Source organism: Papio anubis, chromosome 6, assembly GCF_008728515.1.
Source record: "Papio anubis isolate 15944 chromosome 6, Panubis1.0, whole genome shotgun sequence".
Taxonomy (NCBI): Eukaryota; Metazoa; Chordata; class Mammalia; order Primates; family Cercopithecidae; genus Papio; species Papio anubis.
In genome coordinates, this window is record NC_044981.1 from 67,534,264 (window position 1) to 67,560,902 (window position 26,639).

Below are 26,639 nucleotides of genomic sequence, written 5' to 3' on the forward strand. Positions count from 1 at the left end.
GTAGTAAAACAAGGATAGAAATTCTCAAGTCAGTAGAATCTTCTGACCATAGCAGCCTGACATTTTCAATATTATCCATATCAGTGCCATCTGATAGAAACATAACACAAGCTGATACTTTAATATTTCCTAGTCGCAATACTAAAAAGATTAAATTAATTGTAATTTTTTAACCCAGCATATTCGAAAAATAATTTTCACATGTCATTATTATACAAACTGTTAGATATTTTGCACTCCCTTTTTTCAGCATAATAAGTCATAGATACTAAAGATAGTTTGTACTTGCAGCACATCCCACTTTGGACTAACCACATTACCGTGCTCAATGGTTTCATGTGGCTTGTGGCTTCTGTACTGGACAGTGCAGGTCTATTGTTATGGTGAACCTATCTAGCATGTGTTCCCTTGTGACACTGAAGCCACAGAGTTTATAAATCTCTGTGTTGGTAAATTTAAAACAGCTCAACCAGTAGACAAATAATCTAGGGTCAGTTGTTGCACAGGTTGTTGTAAAGTCCAAGTGAGTGTATTTACCTTGATTAGAAGAAGAAAAAATATCATTGAAAACATATATTCACTCTACATATTGAATAAAAAGGAATTTTTCATTTAAAAACTCAATGATAACAAGTCTTGGTATTATCAATTATCCTAAGTTTATTGGGATCACTTTGTTGCCAAGAGGAACAGCAATTTTATGTAATGTAAAATAAACAACAATTATTTTATGTAATGTAAAATAAAACTTAGATAAGGTTTCATCAAATAATTACAGAAGCTGTAGATGCTTATTGGTTTGGAGGATACAGACTACATGTACCCTTTGTGAACATGCCTATAAAGCAGCTTTGAAGCAGAAGATAACAATATCAAGAGTGGTGACTTTGTTATCTTTGGAGAATGCATCTGAAGCCCCCAGACAGTATGCGGAGAGTAGGAGAAGGGAGTCTTAGAGGGTTTTGAGGATACTTAATTTCTCTAATTTACCACAGGGATTATTGTATTAATGTCTAATATATACATAGTAGATAAAATGTTAGAGCAAATGTTTTAAAAACTTAATTTTATATTCTTAAGAGATGAACATTATTTCTACAAATTTGTGAACTATGTATGGTCAAGCAATTTGATTATTCTAACCCATTTTGATTAACATTTACATGCCTTTATATCAACTTAACTCCTCACCTTTAATACAAGTTTTCTGTTAAGATAAAGGGTGAAATTGTCAAAGCACACTCAGTACTCAATATAATACTTTTCTAATGATTCAGAAGATAAAAGAGCAGCATTCTTTTTCTGAAGGAGTTGAAAACCATCAGATACACCTGTCTTTTCTCTCTTGTTACATGGTTTGGCCTATTTTAACAGATGACTTTTGAATAATGCATGTAAAAAGCAGTTTGGAAAGGAAACCGTTTTAGTTTAGGAGCACCTCCATTTCATGTTCTGTTGATTACACAAATGGAAAACATACTTATGGGTTACCATAATTCAGTGAATTATTCCAATTCAGTTTTGCTTCTTAAATCAATATATTTGAGGTTTATTTGCGATAAGAAATAATTTATCATTTATATCTTCCCATTTCCCTTGCTTCCCTGGATTGGCAAGGAGTGAGTTACAGGCCTGCTATTAACCTTTGTTTTTCTAGGTTTTCAAACAAATTATTACTTACATGTTCAGAAGCAATGATTTTTAGAGCCACTAGAGAAAACTTACTTTTCTTGGATGGTTTATCTTCTTCCTTGACCTTTCAGAGCAATCATATCCTTGATGAAGGCTTATGAAAAGGTAGTTTATACTTACTGCCTGCATTTTTTACCTTCCAGTAATTCCTGCAATCTGACGTCTACTCATTCCTAGTGCTCTGTAGCTGTGCTGAAATTCTTCTGTGGTTTACATTGGCTCCCTAGTTGTTCAGCAGCATCTTGCAACATTTTACATTGCCCATGCTGTCACTTGAATCTCTCCTCCATTAAGTACCTCTACAGATTTTCTTAAAACCTCTGTTATGATGTCTCCTTTGAAGGCTTGTCTTTCTCCCCTGTCCCATAAAGATAGGTATTTCCCTAGCTCCACCTCCAGTTTTCCTCTTTTGCCCTACCATACTGTCCTGTTCCTTAAATTTTATTTCTATAAAAGGTTCCCACTCCAATACATATGAAGACAACCCTCCACTGTGATTGACCAGGCCTAAATTTCTAAATGGTGATGTCTAAATCAACTTCGTTATCCCCGCTTCAGTCCCTTTACAGCAAAATGCTTCCTCTTTCTAAATATTCCTCTCATTTTATGGTTTTGACATATAACCAGCCACATAATCTGGAACTACTTCTCTTCCTGCTCCGTCACAAATTCAGTCACAATAAATTCAATCACTTCCTTTGGAACAGGTCCCTCACCTTGAATATATTGATAGATAGCCCTTCTCCAATTCCAGTGACACTCCTGCTCCCATTAATTTTCTTAAGTTCTAATAGTCTTTGTTAACTTATATCTCATTTTCTTTCTATTAAAATTAAAATATTCTTCTTTGTTGTCTGCCTAAATATTCTGCTCATTGTTCAAAAATATAAGTTAAATACCATATCTTTGTAAAACCCTTCTTAACCTCCTCCCCTGTTCTCAGTCCTCCCATCAGCATGCACGCATACTTCCCTTTCTTTTGCCAGTCAGAATTATTTACTACCTTTTCTGGGCCCACCTAATTTTATATACTTATATTAAAATACATTGTATTTTACTTAGTACTGTAGTATGTTTGTGTCTTCCACTATATTGTGCTGTTCTTCCATGATATCACCATATAGTGGAAGAAACACACACACTAGGCTTAAGGAAAAGGAAATTCTTAGCTAAAAATCAACAGCTGTGCATTGAATTGAAATAGATATCATAGGTCTTGTTTCAGAGTATAACTATCTATTAATTAAAATAAGTTAAATTTAGTTTAAAACAATATTGGGGAAAAAATCAAGGACTGAAGTGAATAATGAGAACAGACAATAAAAATACATATGTGTATAATCAGTTACCTCATTTGGTTTGGTTTTTAATATTTCTAATTGAGGGCAGGGATAATATCCTATTTCTCTTTTCCATCTTTAGTGGCAACATGATATACTTCTTACTTGGTAAATGTTTCATTTGGGGAGTTTAGGGGCTTAAAAAACACCTTCTACTTTTCACTTCAAATTTGGATTGAGCTGTGAGTTAGACCCAGGTACTAGAAAGATAGGAGATTTCATTTTCACTATAAGTACTTTGAACAGAATTGAAAGCTGTGGCTTTGAGTCTGCAAGATGGCTAATAACTAATCCCAGAATCAGCCAGATTCACTGAGCCACACAAACTTCTGCTACAGGGTCAGGCCTCAGATTTCATCACTGCTTTACAAGTCTGTCTGTTGTGCTGTTTGCAGGCATCATAATTTGGAAAAAGGAATCCAGAAAGGGCTAAGTTTCCTGTGCCCGATTCTTTACCATGGTCACCCATCATATAAGCCACTCTTTCCTCCTTGGGGTGCGATGAGGAAAGGCTTACTTGAATGAATTTCCCTCATAATGGAAACATGAGACTTAAGGGAAAGGAGGTTCCTACCTAAAAATCAATAGTTATATATTGAATTGAAATATATATCATAGATCTTGTTTCAAAGTATAAGTATTGGATGGGCGCGGTGGCTCACTCCTGTAATCCCAGCACTTTGGGAGGCTGAGGCGGGCGAATCACTAGGTCAGGAGTTTGAGACCAGCCTGACCAACATGGTGAAACCCCGTTCTCTACTAAAAATACAGAAAGGAGCCGGGCATGGCAATATGTGCCTGTAATCGCAGCTACTAGGAAGGGTGAAGCAGGAGAATCGCTTGAACCTAGGGAGCAGAGGTTGAAGTGAGCTGAGATCATGCCACTGCACTCCAGCCTGGGTGACAGAGCAAGATTCCATCTCAAGGAAAAAAAAAAAATATATATATATATATGTATATATGTGTGTGTGTGTGTGTGTGTGTGTGTGTGTGTGTGTGTGTGTATGTACATATTTATAAGTGAAATTTAGTTTAAAATAGAAAATTTTAAGGACTAAAATGATTAATGAAAACACAATAAAAATATATGTGTATAATCAGTTATCTCATTTGGTTTCTAATGTTAAAATACCTCATATTTTTAATTTGTGCTATTTATGGAATTAATGATTTACATTTTTATATAATGCCTTTTTTAGATAATTAAGCTTCTTAGCCATGTTCTGCCAAGACATATGCACCATTAAAAGATGTGTCTGTATGCAAGTGTAGGTGTTAATAGCACATTTAAACACACATATACATTTGTTTTAAAGTTTATCAATGCCTGGGGGAGAGGGAAGAGCTCCAACATAAGTATCATTTAATTGCTTTCTGAGGCCTATCAATTCTCAATCCCTTTATATCAATAGCACTCTTTATTTCTTGGTTAAGGTTCTCATTATTCCTTATCCCCCAAGCCAATAGCCTTATATCATTATTTACTTAAATATTCACAAATATTTATTCTGTGCTATGCATAATGGATGCAATTGTCAAAAAAAAAAAAAAGCCTCACTATTTCCTTCTGCAGGGAGTTCACAGCCTGTTTATTCAGTCCTATAGCCTTCAGAGTGATCTTTCTTCTTTTCTTCTGATCACAGTGAAAGGAGTGGGCTCCCAAGAAATAGATGTTCCTCAATTAGTGAATTTAGAATACCTGATACTAAAGTACTAATGATTTCCTAAAGTAACTAAGCAGTGAACTTTTAGGTAGGCTGGTTTGGAAATACAAATCAAGAAAGGACTGGTTTAGTTCAACTTTATGATTAAAATCTCCAACATAGCCTGCCATATTAGCTTGTAAAATGAAAATAGAAATGAAAGTTGAAGCTATGTATATTTCTCATTAACCAGAGTTGGGAAGAGAGATAAAGATTCTAAGCTTGGTCATTCCTTGTAATAGGAAAAAAATAGAAACAGCACCTATTATAGAAAGCATATAAAATATGCTAGTATAGTTAAAACTTAGAAAGATGTGTTATTAAAACTCAAGTGACATCTGTTCTTAGGACGAAAACTTGGATGTAAATTGATCCTGCTCTTGTTGTATCCACTGTATGTGGGAAAAAGCAAACAGATTTATTCTGTTGGTACTACATATCAGCATATTCAGAAGGACTTTAAGTGTACAAATATACATGTATTAAGCCAAATATTTGTTTAAAATTACCTTTTAATCGCTTGCATTCACAATTGCTTGTTTCTAAATGTACATCTTTCTCCCTCACAGCTTTCACTGCATGTTTCATAATTAAGCCATTTTTACTTGCTTTTTCTTTACTTTTATGTTTAAATAAGCACAAGGACTGGAATTTTACCCTAGGAAGCAAGGTTATTCATAATTCTGTCAAGTTAATATTATTGCTTCACGGAAAAATACTAAGTCTATATTTGTGTTTTCAAATAACACCAAAAGTTTTAACACAACGGAGTATATACTTTAATGTAGAAAATGCTGTCATTGTAATTGTTTTCCAATTGTTTTACAAATATTTCTTTATTTTATCTATAGAACAAAAGCCAGTACGGTGAAAAGAAACTTTTTAAAACATTCAGATTGGATTGACCAATCCTTGAAATAATTTTAAAAAATTAAATAATTTAAAATTAATGCAAAATGTTATTTTATAAACATTTACCACGTTTAAGAGTATGTTCCACACATTTTTATCTTCTGCTCAAAATTTGCTATTCAGTATCTTCACTTGCTTCATGGCTTCTTCAAAGCCTGACTCGAATCATGCCAAGTTTGTCTATTTAAGATTGATTAAACAGAGGCTTCCAGAGGATTTCAGAATCAGTATCTGATGACCTCGCATATCCTGAGTGACAAAAACCCTTTGCTATGTTTGGCCGGATGGTCTAAAATATCCAAGTTGTATCTGGTAAGTTTTCAAAAAGAAAACTTTCTTTTTGAAATGTTAGGACTAAACTCCTTTGGAGAGTTATAAAGTCTTATACCTAAATGAGTCTTTTAAGACTATCCACTTATTCCTTCTTTCATACAAGAAAGCCAATATCTATAGAAAAATATCCTGTTAGAATTTTCATATATAATAAATAAAAAAATTTAATTCTGACCCATTCAGTGTCTTATTTCCTCAGTTTTAACTAGATGTTTGAAATCTGTGGCTGTACACAGACAGAATCTAAAGGTAACTTAACAAAGGAATGAACCAGTTGTCTAACTTGGGTTTACTGTTAATCACAAGAAAAGTATTATTGTAAATGCTGAGCTAAAAAGCATCCATTTAATTGACATACTTTTGCAAATAAAAACCAGTGAAACTAAAAAAAAATTAATGCTAATTTATCATTTCATATGTCTGTGTTCTTTGCTTTTGTTTATCAGTATCGTTTACTTACAGCTTTTAAAGTTCAGTAATTAGCCCTGTGGTTTTTGACAAGAAAATTTAAGAATTCACTGGTAGCTTTCCCATGAATTATTTCTTCATGTCACTGTTTCAACACTAAATAACATTTTTATTTCTTCTACCTAACTGTGTTCCTACTTTGTATTAAATTCACACATCCCCACCTTTGCAACTCTACACAGTAATTTCAAGGCCTGGTATCACAAAATCATTGGTACCTTATTAAACCTATTTATTCAAACATAAGCCAGATTCCTGAAGATGCATCTTTAAAAACTTAAAGTTACATTAATATATATATATTTATAGATTAAATATGCACATAGAAGCACATTTTGGAAGAACAAAACTACACTTACTAGGCGGATTCCAAACATCTCCTAAATAAATTGTTTCTTTATTCACTTGTAAGATTATAGGTTTTAATGTTCTTAAAGTATTGTAACTTATCTTTCCAAGGCTTATAAAAGTGAAAATTAAATTATGGAGCAAAGAATCTACACTTTGCCTTTATGGGGTGCTTTTCCAGTCCTGTTGTTCCATGTATTCTTTTATTTTAGGAGTTACTAAATGTCCTGTTTTTTCCTGTCTTGTTCACTGGGCAAACAGGGGTAGATGGTCCCCCTCCCTAGATAGGAGACGACCTCCTAGTCCCAGGATTCAAATCCAGCATGCGTCTCCGGAGAATGACAGGTACTAGTCAACTCCTCCTCACAGACAAGTGGCTTCTAGAAGCTTATAGGCCACCAACTGAAGGATAACCAAGAGAAATGTTGAATGTGATGTGCTTTATTCCAGAAGCCAGAGCCAGATATGTTGGATGTAGCCAACTCTAGTAAAGCACCTCAGAATATTTACTGAAATGAGGATAGCATACAAATGGCAGAGTTTAAACACAGTGAAGTCAGGATCCATTGAAAGAATGTTCTGTTTTGAAGAGCATTGTGTTTTGAATTTCTGGAAACAAATTTAAATACTGTTTTTGTTGACAAGTAAATAAATAAAAATTCTCAGGTGCTTTAGATTATACTAAAATCTGTCACAGAGCCTATTGTTTGTTATATTGGTTGATGATTTTATCTCAGTTGTCTTGTTTTGCTGCTGTGTACACTCATTAACAATGAGGTTTAGGCTTTGATTATATTAAGAAATGTCTGTTTTATAAAGTAAAATACCTGGTTTTTATGTATTTTATAAATATTGTATTGTTAAACACAATATTGTCCGGGGCTAAGGCGTCAGTACACAAGGTAGGTTTTTAAAAATAGCATCAGTGCTTTGAATCCACTTTATGCTGGTATGTCAGAAGTGCCACAACATATATTTTCCATTACTTTGTTCTTCTCAGTTTGAAGTTGACCCAGTTTTCCTATTTTATGGTGTTTATAGGCTTTATCTTTAAATGTGTTTTCCTGACTGGTCACAAAGGTTTTTGGGTGTTTGAGATGCTTCTCTTCTGGTTCAAGCAGAAATTCAGCCAACACATTGGTAATATTTATTCAGCAGATAAGTAGATGTGGTATCTCAGAAGCAGCACAACTAGTCATGTAAACATACAGATTTTTTTTAGTATCTGTATGTATAGCAGAGTAATTTAAGTCCTAGTTAAGCGCGATACAATTTATTTTCTGTGTTTGTAAACAATCAAGATATCCTCAGGATTTTAGCTTGAAAGAAAAAGGAAACATTGTCACCAAGAAAAAAATTAAGGTTGTTTTACGGATATTGGAAAATACTACAAACTGATATTTTATGAAGGTTTCAGGAAAGTTTTAGCATCTTTTAATCTCTAAGATACTTGCCTCAATGTGATTTATACTTACGTATTTGGAAATTAAATGTAATTCTTTCTGCTACTGTCTGATTTCTAGGATAGAAATTCTAGGACTAGAAAAACTAGTAACCAATCTAAAAAGTGTTACAAATGTAGAGTCTTCTCAAAAAAGAATATATAATAATTGTGTAAATTAAATAAAAATTTATATCTATATTGCTACTCATTTATTCAATAAATACTTACTGTACCCCTACTATGCACCCTATTCTAATGACTAGGTCACAACAGTGATTAAGACAGACAAAGTCCTGGCCATCATGGAACTTAGAATTTTCTTTTAGAAAAGATAATTCTGTGCCAGGCATGGTAGCTCACACCTGTAATCCCAGCACTTTGAGATGCCAAGGCCAAGTGGGGAGGATTACTTGAGCCCAGGAGTTTGAGACCAGCCTGGGCACCATAGTAAGACAGCACCTCTGCAAACAGTTTCAGAATTAGCTGGGTGTGGTGGCACATGCCTGTAGTCCCAGCTACTCAGGAGGGTGAGGTGGGCACACAATCTGTGAGCCTAGGAGGTCAAGGTTGTAGTGAGCCATGGTCATACCACTGCATTCCAGCCTGGGCAACAGAGTGAGACCCTGTCTGCCTCTCATCCCCAAGAAAATAAAAAAAGAAAAGATAATTCTAGAAAACCTTTGTGTGCATTCCAAAACAAATAAAATAGTAGATTTCATCTTCTGTATTGACTGAGTATAGGAAAATTAAACATGATGATCTTTGTAATGAATATAAATGTAAGTTTATCTGGGCATTGATTAAGCAAAATGGAAATTCAAATAATACTTTCAGTTCTTACATACATGAGATGTTATTAGCTGAATTTACTGGTATATGAATTATTCCATTTGATTGTCTAGATTGTATATATAACTATAAGAATAGATTTTGGGAACAGAAATGATCCTTTTAGATAAGATTATTAAAATAAATTCTTACTAAATACATAATTTTGAGTACATATTTTGCTTTTTTATGATGACATATTTATAGATAAGTCCTATGTTCAACCAAAATAAATACATTTTATATCTCTTGATACTATTATTTATTTCTGTAGAGAATAGAAAATTATTACAATTGTATTAAAATATAAGATGAATATGTACTTATAAAATGAGAGATAAATTATGTCAACTAATGTTACATTCATAGGTTACCAGGTCAACCACTTGACAAATCATAATGAACACTGGCATTTCATTTCTCATCAGCTCTGATTTTACTCATTCAGAAGTTTCTGCCAATTTCTAAATGAAGTAAATATGGCATGAGATTTGGATATAGTGAATGTTCATAAGAATTTAGGCATTAGGTCACTTTTATCATTGGACACTGGTAGCCAGGAAAATATTCTAAAGTTAATAATAATTTATACAATTCAGTTTTGGATATCTTCTATCAGGGCCGTAGTTGATTATTTTGAAAATAACATTGTAATGCAGAACGTAAATTATTCCTTAAGAGAGTTCTCTAGTACATTCAAATAAACTGAAAAGTATTTAGTTGCCCTCTTGTTTCCCACAGCATATATTTGTACACAAACACATAATGTTTAGTGAACTATTTCTCCATAATTTAATTTTAGTAGTAAGCATTCTCAGTTTTATCTCAAGTGATACCATAGATTTATTTGGAATTAACATGAAGATAGGTTTATCTAAGAATATTTTCTAGAAATTGAGGAAATTTAAAACATTGATGAAGAAAAAGTACATAAATTTGGAATCCCAGGGCATATTTCTGATTTTAAAATTATAGTGAAAATTTTCTTGTAGTTTTATTTCTAAAACTGTTGACCCTTAAAAAAAAATCATTCCAGGCCGGGCGCGGTGGCTCAAGCCTGTAATCCCAGCACTTTGGGAGGCCGAGACGGGCGGATCACGAGGTCAGGAGATCGAGACCATCCTGGCTAACACGGTGAAAACCCGTCTCTACTAAAAAATACAAAAAAAACTAGCCGGGCGAAGTGGCGGGCGCCTGTGGTCCCAGCTACTCGGGAGGCTGAGGCAGGAGAATGGCGTGAACCCGGGAGGCGGAGCTTGCAGTGAGCTGAGATCCGGCCACCGCACTCCAGCCTGGGCGACAGAGCCAGACTCAGTCTCAAAAAAAAAAAAAAAAAATCATTCCAATAACAAAGCATCTCCTTATAAATAACATTATTTTAATACATGAAAATACTAATGAATATATATGTAATTGTATGAGTTTTAATTAAACTTAGATTGAGTTGTAGCTTGAAATTAACCAAAATTTGTCAATAGCCATTTAGAAAAAATATATTTTAATATGGCCCTGAAGCATCAGAGTTCTGAGTTTAGTGCTTACAGTTTAATCGGTCATCTTTAAGAATGAAAGGCCAGTGTAAGTTATTATTGAATAAAACTCTAAACTATTTTGGTAAATGTTTTATTCAAGAAAATGCAATATTTTCATTGGGTCCATTTTGAGGTATATTTTAACATGTCACTGGCTTTAACAAATTACTGGAGTTACTATCTTCAACATTTTGATTGAGAATGGTATATATACGTATGTGTGTATATATATGTGTGTGTGTGTGTATAGCACATTAAGACAGTATAAGCCATCTAAGTAGTCAGCCATATATATACACACATATATGTATATACACACATATATATGTATATATGATTTTTAAGGGTACAATTTAGTAGTGCTTAACTCAAATACCAAAAATATTTGGTAAAATAATCTTATTTCCAGAACTTTAAATTTTTCAGTTAAGTAAAGCATCCCACTATATTTAATTTCTGAGTTGTTCTGCTAAAGTGGCTCTAATTTCTTTTGCAGATAACCAAATTTGTGTGGTTTCCTATGCCTATCAGTTGGTAGCAGCTACTTGTCTATAAGAATCCTCAACCAAAAGTGTCAAGTGGTTTATTTTGATTTAAAATGAATTAATCTTATTCCTCCTTTGAAAATATTCTGGGACAAACAAGTCACAAACTTTTTCACTTCCAGAATTCATGGCAGTTGCCACATATTTTCAGAGTTGGTGTAGAACCACTTATAAATAAATTCAGTACGTTACCTTATTTCTTTTTGATCTATAACATCCTTTATTATCTGTGCTTTTCAAAAATACTCTTTGAATGAATGAACAAAGTGTATCCATGAACTAAAATATGGTGAGTCTATTTAATAGCTACAGTCATATACATAAATATCAATAATATACAGGAAGATAAATGTATCTTAATTGCATGCATCCATCTTCACTGCATAGGAACATCTCTTGTTTAGGTTGATTCTATTCCAATTTAATTTTTCCTTCCCAAACTTAATGAGTAAATAGGGTGATAGAAATTTGCATTGCACATTAAGACAGTATAAGCCATCTAAGTAGCCAAAATATAGACAGATATATTCTTATGATACAAGTGTTAGCTCTAATTAAATGAAAACATTATGTAGTAGGCTTTTGCTACAGTATTTCCAAAGCAAAAGAAAAGTCTACTACGTAATGTTAATTTTGTCCTTTAATAACATTTTAGTATTAATTTTGTCATTTAATAAAATTTTAATGCCTTCAGAAAAGCTTTATTTACCTATGTCTTTAGGGAGTTACCCTAACTGAAATTAGATATTGAAAAGGAAAAGAAAACACATAAATTTTTAACAATTATCTCTGTTTTTCATCAGTTCATTTTATAAATCTTCACACTAAATTAATAGAGAGGAAATAATCACTGAAAATGGAACTTCAAAAGAATTCAGGTTTAAGTAGAAACATCCCATGTTCTGATTTTTACTCTTGCTTTGATTTAATAATAAAATAATTGCTCTATACCTCACATTTGAATGTACCTTTATAGCTTTAAAAGAATTTCTTTAGTACACTGTGAACTAGAAAGCATAAGGCCAAAAATTACGTAACAATTCAGTTGTGAATAAAGAGAGAAAAACTCAAGATTTCTGATTCTTGCATGTGTAAACCAAGTAAATATTCTTTATGAATAATACTGTAAAGATAAAAAACTTATACCAGAACAAAAAAGCATGTTTAGACTTAAAAAAAAGTCTAATGACTATAAACATAATGAAAACACTGAAACAGTCTTGTGTTGTTCACTCGTGCCCAGGGATCTCTCAGGTAAACATCTAATCATTCAAAGTGAACATGTGGCAGAGTCAGCAGATAACTTAAGCACTTAGGGGTGTGATGGTGTTATCCTCATCAACTTATTAAGGTCTGTCATAGCTTGGATAAGACACTTAAACTTTTGTGGACTAACTTTCCTCGTCTCTAAACTTAACTAGTTATACATGGAATAGTGGAATTTTAATGTCTATAGGATTTTAATGTCTATAAAATTCCTATGGATTGTTCTAACTTTTCCTATTTTACATATCTCAATCCAATTTATTCTAAGAAATGGCTGTGTTAAAATATACAATATTTTGGCTATAATTTAGGATTGAAAATAGAAAATAACGTTAGAATTTTCTATTTTATTCTCTTCTGCTTTACAGGAAATTATTGCAATTAAGTGCATATCATTTTAACTCAATTTGCATATTCTTTTAAGGGGTTAGAAGAATTGTAAAGACATATCCTTTGTAGTTATCTTTAGGAGAATCTTTAATGAAAGTAAATTTCATTGATATTTGAAGAGAAAAAAGGGGCATCCTCAATAAGAGGGTTAAAAATGAAAACAAAAATTAAAAAGTTAGATTATGAGCCTTTGCATGAATATTTGTTATCCAGTTATAGAGCACTGGCTCTGAGTTTTATATTTTTATAAATGAGTAAGAAAAGTCTTTGCCTTCAAAAAACAAATATTTAAAGCAATATTTTAATAGCACCACTTGCTAATTCCAAGTAATGCAAAAAACAGTCAATTCTAATTCTATGTAATACTACAAAAACTACAAATACTACAACACTAACTACTGAAATATTTAAAATTAGCAAAATCTGTGCAGTGGTAGTGGTATTATGGCCACTCTTTAGGTAAAAGAAAACTAAAGCATGGAGACATTAAGTAACTTCACCAAAATCGCCTGACTAGCCAGAAACAGAGCTGAGATTACACCCAGTCTGACTCTAGATTTAATTATTTTAGCCACTTATGCCAGAGATACAACATGATTACTGCTGTTCAGATTATGGACACTCAGTTCACCTCCTGGCTAGATGTTGAATGACCATGTAAGCTAGAACAAAGTAATCTCTAACTCTCAATTTGCTTATTCCTAAAAAGAATAAAAGAGTAGTACCTACTTCTGAATTGGAAAGAAGGTATAAGATAATGCAGATAAAGTGGACATGCTAGCACAGAGAAAGCTCTCAGTAAATGTTATATATTAGTAATATCATCATCACTGTTTTAACAATCATTGATTACTGTGATAATCTAATATATGAATCCATTACATTTTAGGAGATGAAAAGAGGAGGAGGAGTTTGAAAGTTTCACAGAGGAAATGAAATATCAATTGGGTCCAGAAATTAATAGAAGTTGCCAGGGATCAGAAGAAAAGCAGGCTATTTCAAAAAGATGCCTATAACCCTTTGATTGTGCAGAAGTCTTATTCAAGGGCCCACCAGATTCTACACGATATCTCTGTCTTCTCCTATAAAATTTTTCATCTGAATCACCTCTCTTGACCTCTGCCTCCTTATTATTTCTTATTATTTCTTCCCTTTTCCTGAGATACTTTTTCTCTAACAATATACATGGCTATCTCCTTCACTTTACGTCTTTGCCAAAATGTCACCATTTCAATAAGTCCTTTCCAACCACCCTACTTAAAATTGCAATCTGCCCCTGCCCCTAAACTCCCACCTTCTTACCCTGGTTTACTTTTGTTGTTGGCATGTATCACCTTTTCCCATACTATATAATGTACTTATTTGAGCTACTTTTTGTTGTTTATTTTTTGTCTTGTATCAACAAAATGTACATTTCTTGAAGGTAGAGATAATTGTGTTTTTTTTCCACAGACATATTCCAACCACCTAGAACAGTGCCTAGTACATACACATGCACAAGTATTTGTTGGATGAATGAATGAATGATTGGAAATCTTAACGACAGTGAGTTTTGTGGGTCTTCCTGAATCTGTCCACTCTCATCTGCTCTACTTGTGTTGAAGATGAGAAAAGGAGCATTTGATCTTCCAGTCAGTTGCCCAAGCACTGTGGGGACCAAGCGTAAATTTCCCATAACTATATTTTTATTTCGAGCTCCAATACCTCCTGAGCCTGCAGATCTAATTACCAATCCTCTCTTCTCCCCTTACTTCTCATCCTCCCACTATGCTTATGCCTTCTTCCCTGTGCTTCAGGAACAAGATTCCATTCCCAACAACATCTCCCATTGGTTTCAGCCATGAAATCAATCATGAAGTCTCTGCCCGCCTACCACCCATGATCCCCTCTCCTGACCATAGAAGCAATCAGGTAAATAAGAACCTTAATGTCAGAGAGAGAGAGTCATCTGTTAGTGATTTCCTGGCACCTGATTTCATGGTTTCATTTCTTCATTCCAGAACAAAGATACACCCATAAGGCGTGTGTTAGAATCTATGTCTTCCACTCTCTTTGCTGTATAGTATATAACAGAAACAGCTTAGGAGCCAGATAGACTTAGATTTTAATCCTAGCTTTGCCACTTTCTAACTGAGTAGCCTTTCCCTAAGCCTGTTTCTTCATCTACAAAATGGAAATGACACATTCTTAAAGGATTTTCATGGAGTTTAATACGTTCATACCCCCCCCCCAGTGCCTGCCATAGTTATCCCTCAATATATTGAGTACCCTCTTTTCCAACTAGTAAGGGAATATGATGTCTCCTTCCTCTATTTCTTCCTTTTTTATCTTAGAAGTGGGATGTCAGATTAACACGAGTCTGAAAACACACAGCGGAAACGCTGAATTGAAGGGGCAAGAGAGTGTGAACACAATTTCTGGGGAAAGTGGAAGAGATTGGGAGAGATGAGCAGTGACAGGCTTGTACCTTGATATGTGTTCCTAGTGCCCAGCAGAACTTGGTATATACTAGATACTTAATTAGGATGTCACACATTAATAAGTAAAGACAGATACTTGTCTCAACATTGTTGGGGGAAAGGGATTATCAGTAAAGAAAAATAAGCTTAATTTGTAGATAATAACATTAAATACACATTCTTAGGGTTTCACTCTTTTTTTGTAATAAGTGTGAGCTTCTTGACCACAATATTTTACATTGCTTATTTCAAATATATGGTACGTCAGACATTTTAGGCTAATTAGACATACGTAAGCTGCCGTGGAGAAGCAAACTTTTTATAGAAAAATTATTTCTGTGGGAAAAATGCATTTCAAATGTTCAGTGTACACATGTACTTTTAAACAGTAGAATAAACTGGGGACTGTGGTTTGTAATGTGATTAAAATGCTATGTGCTTTTTAAAATACTATATAATTTATACAAGCATCTTTATGAAAAATTTTTTAATGATTTTAATAGTTTATATAAATACTTTCATTTATGTAAAACATCTTTAACTATAGCATTTTTCTTCTCTTTTCTTCACAATTTGTGGGGAACAGAACGAAAAAATCTTTGTAGCACCAAGTTTCAACTTGTGAAAGTGGAGGGCATTTCACCCCTTTGAAGCCTTTCAGCACCTAAACTATTACCATCATCACATTTATCATTATTACGTTTCACCATTGTATTTGTTTGGTCATCGGCAGAGGCTGAGTTGCTCAGTAGGGGTTCATATTGTAGACATATTTGTCTAGACTAATGAAATGTCAGCTTCTCACATCTTCTGTTGGGCAACTTGTGTCTTCCACTTGGCACCAATTCTGGTTTTCATTTTATTTATTCATTCATCATTCATTCGTTTATTTATTTTTGAAAAGTACTGACTGACAAAATCATTTAGGTAATATAGTTGCCATTTTTCATGTCTATTGCGTTTATCATTGTATGATGTTAATGTAGCTTTATTCATCATATATTTTGTGTTTAACATTTCATTCCACAGGCACTCCAGAAAGTCTGAAAGATCTAGCATCCAAAAACAGACTAGGAAAGGCACTGCCTCTGATGCAGAAAGGTAGGCTTGGTGTTGTGGTGTGCTGACATCTTCCATTTTATGAGTATATTTAGGGGTGCTGTCACTCTCATTTTACATGATCAGTTCTTAAACACAAATTGTGATGTTTAAAGGCATTCATGTAACTAAACCTACCCCTAAATGGAAATGATCTCATTGAAGAAGAGAAGGATAATTTCAAGGCATTTCTTAAATCTTAGGGTTCAAAAAATAATTATGTATTTTTCTTAGTGATCATTCTGATTACTAATAAGGATTAAATCCATACTCATTCCTATATACATATTAGAACATTAATATTTTGTTTCTGATATCATTTTAAATGTTACCAATGAATGTAGTGCCTGGAATATGCAAATTATTGACTGTCTTATTTATCTAAATAATGCCATCTTTTAAAAAAATCACTTTTCTACAAATGTATATTCTAATATTCTACTGGTATATTATAACCAAGGATATACATTGAGTTAGTGTAAAAATTATAAGGGATTGCTAACCTTTTGTTTGCAATTTGTCCAATTCCACAAAGGTTTTAAGTATTTTTAGGTACAACATATTGACACTTTTTGTTGTTAACATAGTGTAAAAAGATCTAAGAATTGCAACTAACATATATTCATTCACCCATTCATTTATCCAACAATGATTGAGAGCATGTAAAGGGACACAGATGTAAATAAATGAATGTATTCAAGTATCACAGCTTTCATTATAGAGGTATGCACAGGTACAGTATGAACATAAGGAAAGGTGTGGGGTAAGGATATAATTAGGAAATGCTTCATAAACAGATGTCCCTTGAGCTAAATCCAGATACATAAAAGTATGTGTGAAGAGTGGAGTATTCTAAGAGGGGACAACGTGAGAAAACACTGAGATTGGAAATATTTTCTTGAGTTTGGGGAAATGGTACCAGTTTTGGGATGGAGAACAGGATTCAGTGGATAGAGAAGAGGCCTGAAAATAAAATCAGAGAAATTCTGAGAGGTTAAATGAGTGACATCACTATGCCATGTTAATACCATGCTAAAGAATTTCAACTTCTTTATTGATCTGTGAGCCACAGGTGTACTTTAAACATGGGAGGCAGAGGATCTGTTTTGAGTTCCAGAATTATAAATCACTTTGATTTTTGGAAGGTGGACCAAAGGACCTAGGGGTAGATGCAAGGCATCAGCCAGGCTATCCCAATAGGCCTAGTAGAGATAGAATTTGTACAATTCAGTGATTCATTCATTTAACAGATATGTACCAACTATGTGCTAAGTTCAAGTAATAAAATAACAAGTAGCAAAAAAGAAAAGCTTTCCAGAGGATATTAACACTGAGTTGAGATCTGAAAAATGAGTAGGTGTGAGACATATCAACAGATATGGTAGGTAAAAGGGAGATGAAATTTACTTCTGGACAGTGGTCCGTGGAGATGTGACTATTTAGGGAACTTGATTCACAATGGAGTAAGGATACAGGGGACTCACAAAAAGTGTTGAGTAGTAAAAGGAGTTGGACTTTGAGGAAGGAAATTGATCGATTGATAGATAGATAGCCTTTGATGAACCAGTGTTTGTATTTTCACATTCTTTAATCCCAGCTCAATTAACTGCAATTTCTTTACCATCATTGTAAATAACTATGATTTCTTAGATAAATTTTCAGTCTTCAACCATCATTTTCAGCCCCCTTTACAGAATTTCAATTATTTTGATACGACTAAACCTTTTCCTTGAAGTTGTGTTCTTTTAATTCTATTCAGTATTCTTTCATTCATTTTTTAAAAATACTAGTTGAAGCTGGGCGTGGTAGCTCACACCTGTAATCCCAGCACTTTGGGAGGCCAAGGCAGACAAATCACCTGAGGTTGGGAGTTTGAGACCAACCTGGAGAAACCCCATCTCTACTAAAAATACAAAAGTAGCTAGACATCGTGGTGCATGCCTGTAATCCCAGCTACTCAGGAGGCTGAGGCAGGAGAATCGCTTGAACCTGGGAGGCGGAGGTTGCGGTGAGCTGAGATTGCGTCATTGCATTCCAGCCTGGGCAACAAGAGCAAAACTCCGTCTCAAAAAAAAAGAAAAAAAAATTGCTAGTTGAGTGACTACTGTGTGTAGTTATATATTAAGGATATATCAGTGAACAAGTTTTTTGGCAATAGTGTACTATTTTAGAAAATGCGATGATGTCAGAGTCAACTGGAGGTGCTTAACTCCAGATTAGTGATATTGAGGCATCTGCCTTTGCAACTCTGAAAGTAATCTGTGAATAAACACTAATCCTCCAATCAGAATAGCAAGGATTTGATAGACTTTCATTTTCAAATGTATGGCACTTACAAATTATATTCCTAATACCCTTGCCTTTCTTTTGCTTATAGTTTAAAGCAGAAAGCTGTAACCTTTTAGATGTGCTTGGTTATAATTAAAGCTTTTCATTGATTTTTATTAGAGTGTAAGCTACATGCCTAGTTTCTGTGTGAATTGTTGAATAGCAAGTTACAAAAGAAGAACTGTCCTGGGTTTTCTAATTTATGTTAGCTATGAATAAGAGCTATCAAGAAGATACCTTGAATTTACATCTAGCTACACGTGAACCGAAGACACAGCATAAATGCTTTGGACACTGACTCCTGGCCTTTGAGAGTTGATACTTCCCAAAAGGAGTCATACTACACAGTTTTGCATTGGTTTCTGGCAAAATTTGCTGTTTAATGATCATAATTTTAGAGGCCTTTTATTGCCCTCAACAAACGTAACCTCATGACAGATAGCCTTGTAAGAATATATTTCGAAAGAGATGATGACCAGTTGTTGTTAGGAGACAAGTAGAACTGATTTATATCTTTTGTGCCAAGCCACTTAAGCATCATATTTTCTTGGGAAGCTTCTTGATAAGATAAAAGTCTAGCTTTTCATGTTCATGTGAATTCACCCATGAGAACTGCTGCCCATCATTTCTGCATTCCATTCTAGTGACTTCTCTTCTTGTGGAAACTACACTCTACATTCTAACTGGGGGATGCTTTATTTCTTTATTGGGACTACTATTTAGAATTGCTTACATAGGCATTTTATGGTGTGTTCTTGCAAAAGAGCCTGTGCAGGCCTGTAAGGGACCAGCACAATAGGAACCACTTTGAAAATTTGACCTTAAATACCACATACATGTCCATCCTTTAACAAGTTGTTTAAAAACAAAAACAAAAAACAAAACCATATTTTTTTTTTTAGGTTTTGGTATAAGCAATTTACTGCAAGTCCATTTGCAGCAACAAAAATGTCTGACTAAAGATTCAAATTTTTATTGAGAAGTGTGTTTTACTTAAGTGTAAATCAAAACTCTAGTCTTAGATGAAGGAGAGTACGCATGGATTGAACTCAGTGGTAAATGTTTAGATACATATTTGGAGATGGTGAACTAGAGTCAGACATACATAAGTTTGAATTAAACCTCTTTTTTTTTTTTTTTTTGACAGTCTCGCTCTGTTGCCCAGGCTGGAGTGCAGTGACATGATCTTGGCTCACTGCAACTTCTGCCTCCCAGGTGCAAGTGATTCTCCTGCCTCAGCCTCCTGAGTAGCTGGATTACAGGTGCACACTACCATGCCCAGCTAATTTTTGTATTTTTAGTAGAGACAGGGTTTCACCATGTTGGTCAGGCTGCTCTTGAACTCCTGACCTGGTGATCCGCCTGCCTCAGCCTCCCATAGTGCTGGGATTACAAGCGTGAGCAACCATATGCGGCCACAAACCTCATTTTTTAAAAAGGAAGAGATACAGATATACATATTAGAGTGGTAGTTGTTAAATACCATTGTCCATATATTTTGATTCCACAAACTCTCAAACACAGTTCTGTTAAGTCCTGCCAAATAATTTGATACTTGGACATATGATTTGTGTTATAAGATTCATGGTACATCCTGAGATGTGAAATTACCATTTTTTTCTCATGATACGCAAACAATCCTATCTCACTAGACAGAAAAGAGAGCAAGCATTGGAGCTGGACAGACCTGTGTGGATCCTGCCTCTACCACATTTTAGCTGTTTATCTTTCTCCAGGTCACTCTATGACCCTCAGTCATAAAATAAAATAGTAATAATAACACTTCCTAGTGTGTGAGAATACAAAAAGGTACATAGGTATATACTTGTGTGTGTACACATATAGATACATGTATGCATGAATACATGCAGCGTGCCTGCATATGCGCGCAAACACTTTCAGTTCCTGTCATGAATAGATGACCCTATATTGATCCTCAGTAAGGAACAGCTGTTACTGTTATGTTATTTATCCATCCTACACTCCCTGTTTCATTCTCTAACGGGTTGTTCTAAATCTCTGTCATTCTTCTTAACATCCTTACATTCTTAGCACACCCCATTTCACTGAAAAGATCAGGGCACAACAGCCTGGATTCTTTCAACTTTACACCCTGTGCCTCAGAATTTCTTGATTAATTGTCCTTTCCTCTTGCCTAAAAACAAACTATACTTGGTTCTATTATCTCTCCTCTGCAAAACCTTGCTCTTCTCTCTCCAAGCTCTGCATTTTTCCTCTCCCCAGCTTCCCCTTCATAATTCATCATTGCTACCACATTCCTTACTTCCTCTGGCAAAGTGGCTTTCTGTGCTTCTCTTTTGGTCTGTGATCTCATGCTTGTTACAGAGTGGCTGGGGGCAGGAACTCTTTCATTATTGAGGGACTTTTCATGTCAAAGAAAAAAGCATATCTTGTGCTAAACGATTAACGTCAAACATTACAGGCTGTTTTCAGACACTGCAAGCCTTGTGGTTCAGGAGATGGAACACTATATGTGGTTGAGCTGTGAATATTCACCCAGGAAGCCATTTATTTGCTCCTGAAATTGCTTTTTATACTTTTGCCATTTAGTTTGGTGTCACAGAAAGTTCACCTAAATTATTTACATTTCAAGTCACATTTGAGTTTTTCTTTTAGTGCTTGTGAATTGCTTTAAGGAATGGAGCAAGATTTAAGTGAAATTGTAATATCCATGACATTTCTCAGTAATAAGGTGAAAACTGTGTAATTCCATTTGCAAGCCACGTTTAGAAAGTGTATCTTGAACAAGGATTGAAGTTTATTGTCATGATAATGGCTTTCAAAGAGTAATAGATAAAACTCTTATCGCTGGAAAGGACTTGATGATGTACTCTATCCGATAGAAATTAATTCTATATAGTTGAGTTAATGTCGATAGTCAATTTAGAATAAACAGATTTAATATATAGAACACTATGAGTTACTTTTTATTTTAATTTGGAAATTGAGGAAACAGCCCAGGTTTCAGGGTTTGAACTATAGTGTGATAAAGCACTAATTGATAGCTCAAGAAAGTAAAATACACCTTTATTAAAAATCTAAGCTGAACATCTTTTTGTTGTCTTCAACCTGACTTTTTCCCGTTTTGTTGTTCTTAAATGAATAAATACTCAGAATCAAAATCATTATAGCTTTAAAAATAATTTTACTTAAAAGAAAAAGAAAAATTGCCAATCTGAATAGAAGTTGAATGACACTGCTTTATGTGCTTTTGGTAATAAATATGTATTCTTTGTTCTCACACATTTTTAGTCACTAAGTGAATTTTACAGTATTGCTTTAAAAGGGATAAGGTATCATTTTATTTCTGTCAAAATAATACATGCTAGGTATTTTAATCATGCATTTTGTTTAAAATATATACCAAAATCAATGAAAAAGGCCAAAGCATGCCTTTATAAAAATAAGTACGTATATATAAACATCGTTTTTTAATTTTTAATTCATTAATTGGCTTTACAATAATTTTAAGCACCATAGTAATATAATCATCAAAATATGGATACATACATTTTCAGATATAGTTATATCTGAGAGAACATGTTTTTATCCATATTTAAGCCATTTATATTTAATCAGATGTATAATTAACGAAGCATTCTCCATCTTATATTGTTTTAATTTTTTTGTCTACTTAGATTAACCTCAAAAGCAGCCTTCTTCTGTTGTTTTTGGCATAGTCTTGCTTATTAGAGTAAAATTATGAACATTGTAAAAACATAGAGGCCTACAGTATTTCTTCTTGAAGGCAAGCACTTGAAGCTTCCTTGTATTCATCATCCTAATTACAGTCACTCATTCAAGCAACATAACCTTTATTGAGCTCTTGCTCTCTATGCAGCTATGTTGTAGGCACTCGAGATAGAGCTCTATAAAACAAAACAAAACAAAAACAAAACAAAAAGCAAACAAAAAAACAGAGACAGGAATCTCTGCCCTTGGTGGAACATACAAGAGGTTTATTACGTTAGAACAACACCAATTAGCCTTTTAAAACCACATGGCATTCACATTTGCAATAATAACTTGTCAGTTTGATTGGAATTCCATTTCAATAATTGCGTGATGGGTTCTCTTCTTTGAAATTACTGTCATGTATGAGTAACCAGGTTTTCCTTGGACAAATGTGTTGGTATCAAAGTTAATGTGAACCTGCTGACTGAAGATCTTTTTTGGCCCTAATGTTTTAGGGTTCTCCCAACATGTCTTTCTAGAAGGGGACACGCAGCCCCAAGAGCAACTGATCAGCCAGTCATTAGGGGAAAACATCCTGCTCGCTCAAGGTCGAGTGAGCACTCTAGTGTCAGAACACTGTGTTCTATGCACCACCTTGTCCCTGGAGGGTCGGCGCCACCTTCTCCGCTTCTGACAAGGTCGCTATTCAGTGTCCCCCTCAGCATTCATGTCCTGCCTCCGGGTGTTGGTGTGGTGTTGTACCTTCCTGAGCACTCGAAGCTTTCACTCATTTTGACACCATAACTTTTAATCCTTTCTTTGTGACACTTAAATCTCTCCCACATCCTCTTTTACTTGCATCTATCTTCACTGTGCTGGTGGTATTCTATAGTTTCTGCCAATTAGCTCTCATTGAAAATTAAATTTGGCTGTGTTATGTCCTTTCATCTGTTTGTGGCATATTCATATATAATTTTTTTAATTATGTGAAATTTTTATGATAAATTACCTGGAATTAAATGTGTGCTTACTTTAGAACGCATAAGAGGAAATTTTAAGAATCTTTTATATGTGTTCATTAAAGTGTTAGAATGTATTAAAGTTCTTTAGTTTGAAAAGTGTTTAAATGCTAACAGATGGAAGTCCGCATAATCCTGGGCAGTAATAATACATCTGCACACTTCTCAAATTTTTATTTGTAATTTTAATGCTAGCACCAGTGTATTTCATAACATATGTCCAGGATTATTTTAAGTATCTTTCAAATTTGTTCCTATTTAGAAATAAAGTACAAGTGAGTGGTAATTTATAAAAGTCTGCAGCTAGAATTCTTATCAGTTATAAATAATTCTATAGTCTAGATCAACTTAAGAGTAGCAGTTTAGGCAACAGCCTTTCTTACGTCGCTTATACATATTGTTAAGATCCAGAGGCTGTAATTAGATATATTTGGTTCAGTAATGCCGAAACTGAATAACTTGCCCAGGTAGAACAACTTAATAGAAAGTTAATGAAAAGAAGTGAATTGGATTCTGCTCAGTTTAAGAATTCATTATGTAGAACTGTGTGTGGTGCACATTGCCCTATCTCATTTAACCCCTTTTTGTAATATTCCATTTATACATATCATAAAAAGTGTTTGATTCTGCTCCCATTGGCCCAGTGAGGGGGGTTATGTCTATTTTAATAGTAACAGAAAGGAGGAAAAGATTTTTGTCAGACCACGTTGGAATTTCATTATTTCATGCCCACTTTGCTTTTTGCCTGCAGAATGCACCGACAGAGAAGTCCAACACAATCTCCTCCAGCAGACACATCGTTCAGCAGTCGTAGGGGAAGACAGCTCCCACAAGTGCCAGTGAGAAGCGGCAGTATAGAACAAGGTATCCGATAAAGAGAGATCATTGTCCAAAAATCTTGGATTTGAGAACCTCATCTATTTATACCCCTTTTATTAAATGAATAGTATTTTGATTATATATAGTTTGCTGAATCCTAAAAATTTAATTTTCTTACAGTCTATCCCCAACACCTAGTGACAGTGGTTCATGGCATGCACACAGTTTTTGCTGAGTGAGTTTTGCTGGATGAATGAATTTTAGATGGTCGTTTAACAGAAGGGATGGAGGCCTAGAAACATCTTATTCCAAAGGGACAAAGGAAGAAAATAAAATTTTAAAATCGCAGTACGATATGGCATTTTATGTGTTAAAAGAATATTTTACCTTTAAAATATGTTTTAAAAATTAAACTTAATCATTCTGAATCCTTTACTATTTTTTTCGTTTAACTTGATTAGCAGTAGCCTATATTTTAACATAAGTTTGATGATGAAAAAAATGACAGAACACATGTTTTAGTGTCTTCAGCAATTCATATTGCTTAAAGATTTTCTTATTTTATGCATATATTATTGCTTCATTTTCTGAGCAACAAAGAAGGAGAGAGAGAGAGAGAGAATGTATACAGTCTGATTTTAGTAGAAACTAAATTCTCTAAACTACCTGAGCTAGATGATTTAGACACTAGGTTAAAGTAGTATTCTTCATGTGACCCAAAGTGCTATCACATATCTTAGTAGGTGAAATGATTTGTATCATTATTTTTTATCACATATTTTTAATCAGGGATTTGGTAAGCAATTTACTAAAATAATTTCTACTTTGGGATTGTAATATAAATGTAATAGAATCATTTTTAAGATATTTATTAAAAACCTTCATCCCTGTGAAACAACTGAAAGGTTAACACTTTGATTATTTTTTTTAGCAGTGTTATTGTTGCTGATGGAAAACTTGCATTTCATTTTATATTGAGGGTACAGGGGTACTTGTTTTTCTCACTTAACTGAAGTTCTTTACTGAATGTATCACAGAAATGTTAAAGATCTCAGAAGGTAAATGCATTGTTTCAAAGACTGATGTGGCATAGATTGCCATGCAGAATACTTGATTATAGGAAAATTAGTGTAGATTTTTAAAGGTATCAACTTATTAATAGAGTAACACTGGTGTGATAAACTCTTGAGTTTATATTTTTAAAAATACATTCTATTGATGCTCCATGCTTTAGTTTTCAGGGTTGCTAAAAGGGTTTTCATTTAGTGAACCATGAAAATATGATGCGTTGTGAAACTCTGACTTTCTTTTTTAAAATAGCAGTTAATTCATTGGAATTATTAATTGACATGTTTAACATTTTTCCTCTCCTCTCTGGGAACATTTTAAAATTATTCATAATTAATCTGGCAATAACCCAGATGAAATTGTTTTAAAATTTATTTTTTAAAACAAAAGTTGGTGTTTATTTAACGTATCTATTCATGAGCTCCTGTTGCACAACTGAAAGAACTACAAATGTGGGTGTTTACTTACAAAGTCGGTGTTACCGATCATATTTTACTAAAGATTGATATTCTAAAACTCGTGTGCTCCTAAAATTCTTTGCATTTCCTCCAGTTGCAAATAAAATATTTTATGGGTTCAAAAGCATATAAGGGTACTGCATATAACTCTCCTATAGTGAGATTGTGGTTACATTATTTCATTATTTCTGTATAAATAAGAATTGCTTCCACAAAATCAGTTATATTGTACGTTGGATTTTGGTTTTTTTAAAAAGCTCATGTTCTATTGTTAATATCAATGTTACTGTTTATGATATTCGTATTCACAGTTGTCTTTCAGAGAAATCATCAATTTGTAAGGATTGAATTAAGGTGGGAAGAAGGGAATGACTACATTGGTGGAGTTATTTTGATATTTAATATGACAAATACACTAATAAACATTTTGGTTATTTGAGTTTCCTGAAATATATGATCCTTAGAGTTATATATGTACAGCTTTTAAAAAATGTGACAACAAGCGTGTATTTTATATATATAAATGTCCTATAAATAAAAGAGACCTGGTGTTTTTTTATGATATAAATATGTGCTTTGGGACTTTTGGTAAATGATCATACTGTCTGCCATCATCTTTTTATGATTCTGTTTCAAAATGAACAGTCCACATGACAGCTTTGTTTGTCCTAAAATATGTTTATAAAAGTAAATTTTGATTTGATGTATGAGTTAGATAAGATTTAGCATGTTCTATTTAAGATTGATTTTATTGTTGTTCTTAAGGCTATAGAATTATGTCATTTTATTCTTTTGATATTATTTGTTAAACTTTAGTTCCATCTCCCATGAAGATTAATGCTGACCACAGTCTATTACAATTGATTAAGCCCCTACTGCATGTAACTTCCTTC

At 33.8% G+C, this 26,639-nt stretch overlaps 1 protein-coding gene across 50 annotated transcripts in view; it reads left to right on the forward strand.

Moving 5' to 3' along the window:
* RIMS1 (regulating synaptic membrane exocytosis 1) overlaps nt 1-26,639 on the forward strand; it is a 492,346-nt gene that overhangs the window by 356,021 nt on the left and 109,686 nt on the right. For 24 of the 50 annotated variants that reach the window (XM_031667173.1, XM_031667175.1, XM_031667176.1 and 21 more), the window contains one exon: nt 24,153-24,265. In XM_031667173.1, coding sequence (XP_031523033.1) covers nt 24,153-24,265 — 113 coding nt within the window. Of the gene's footprint in view, nt 1-7,057; nt 7,142-16,289; nt 16,362-22,897; nt 23,081-24,152; nt 24,266-26,639 lie in introns of all 50 variants that reach the window. The other 26 variants (XM_009205504.4, XM_017958010.3, XM_021937433.2 and 23 more) reach the window with 3 other exon arrangements.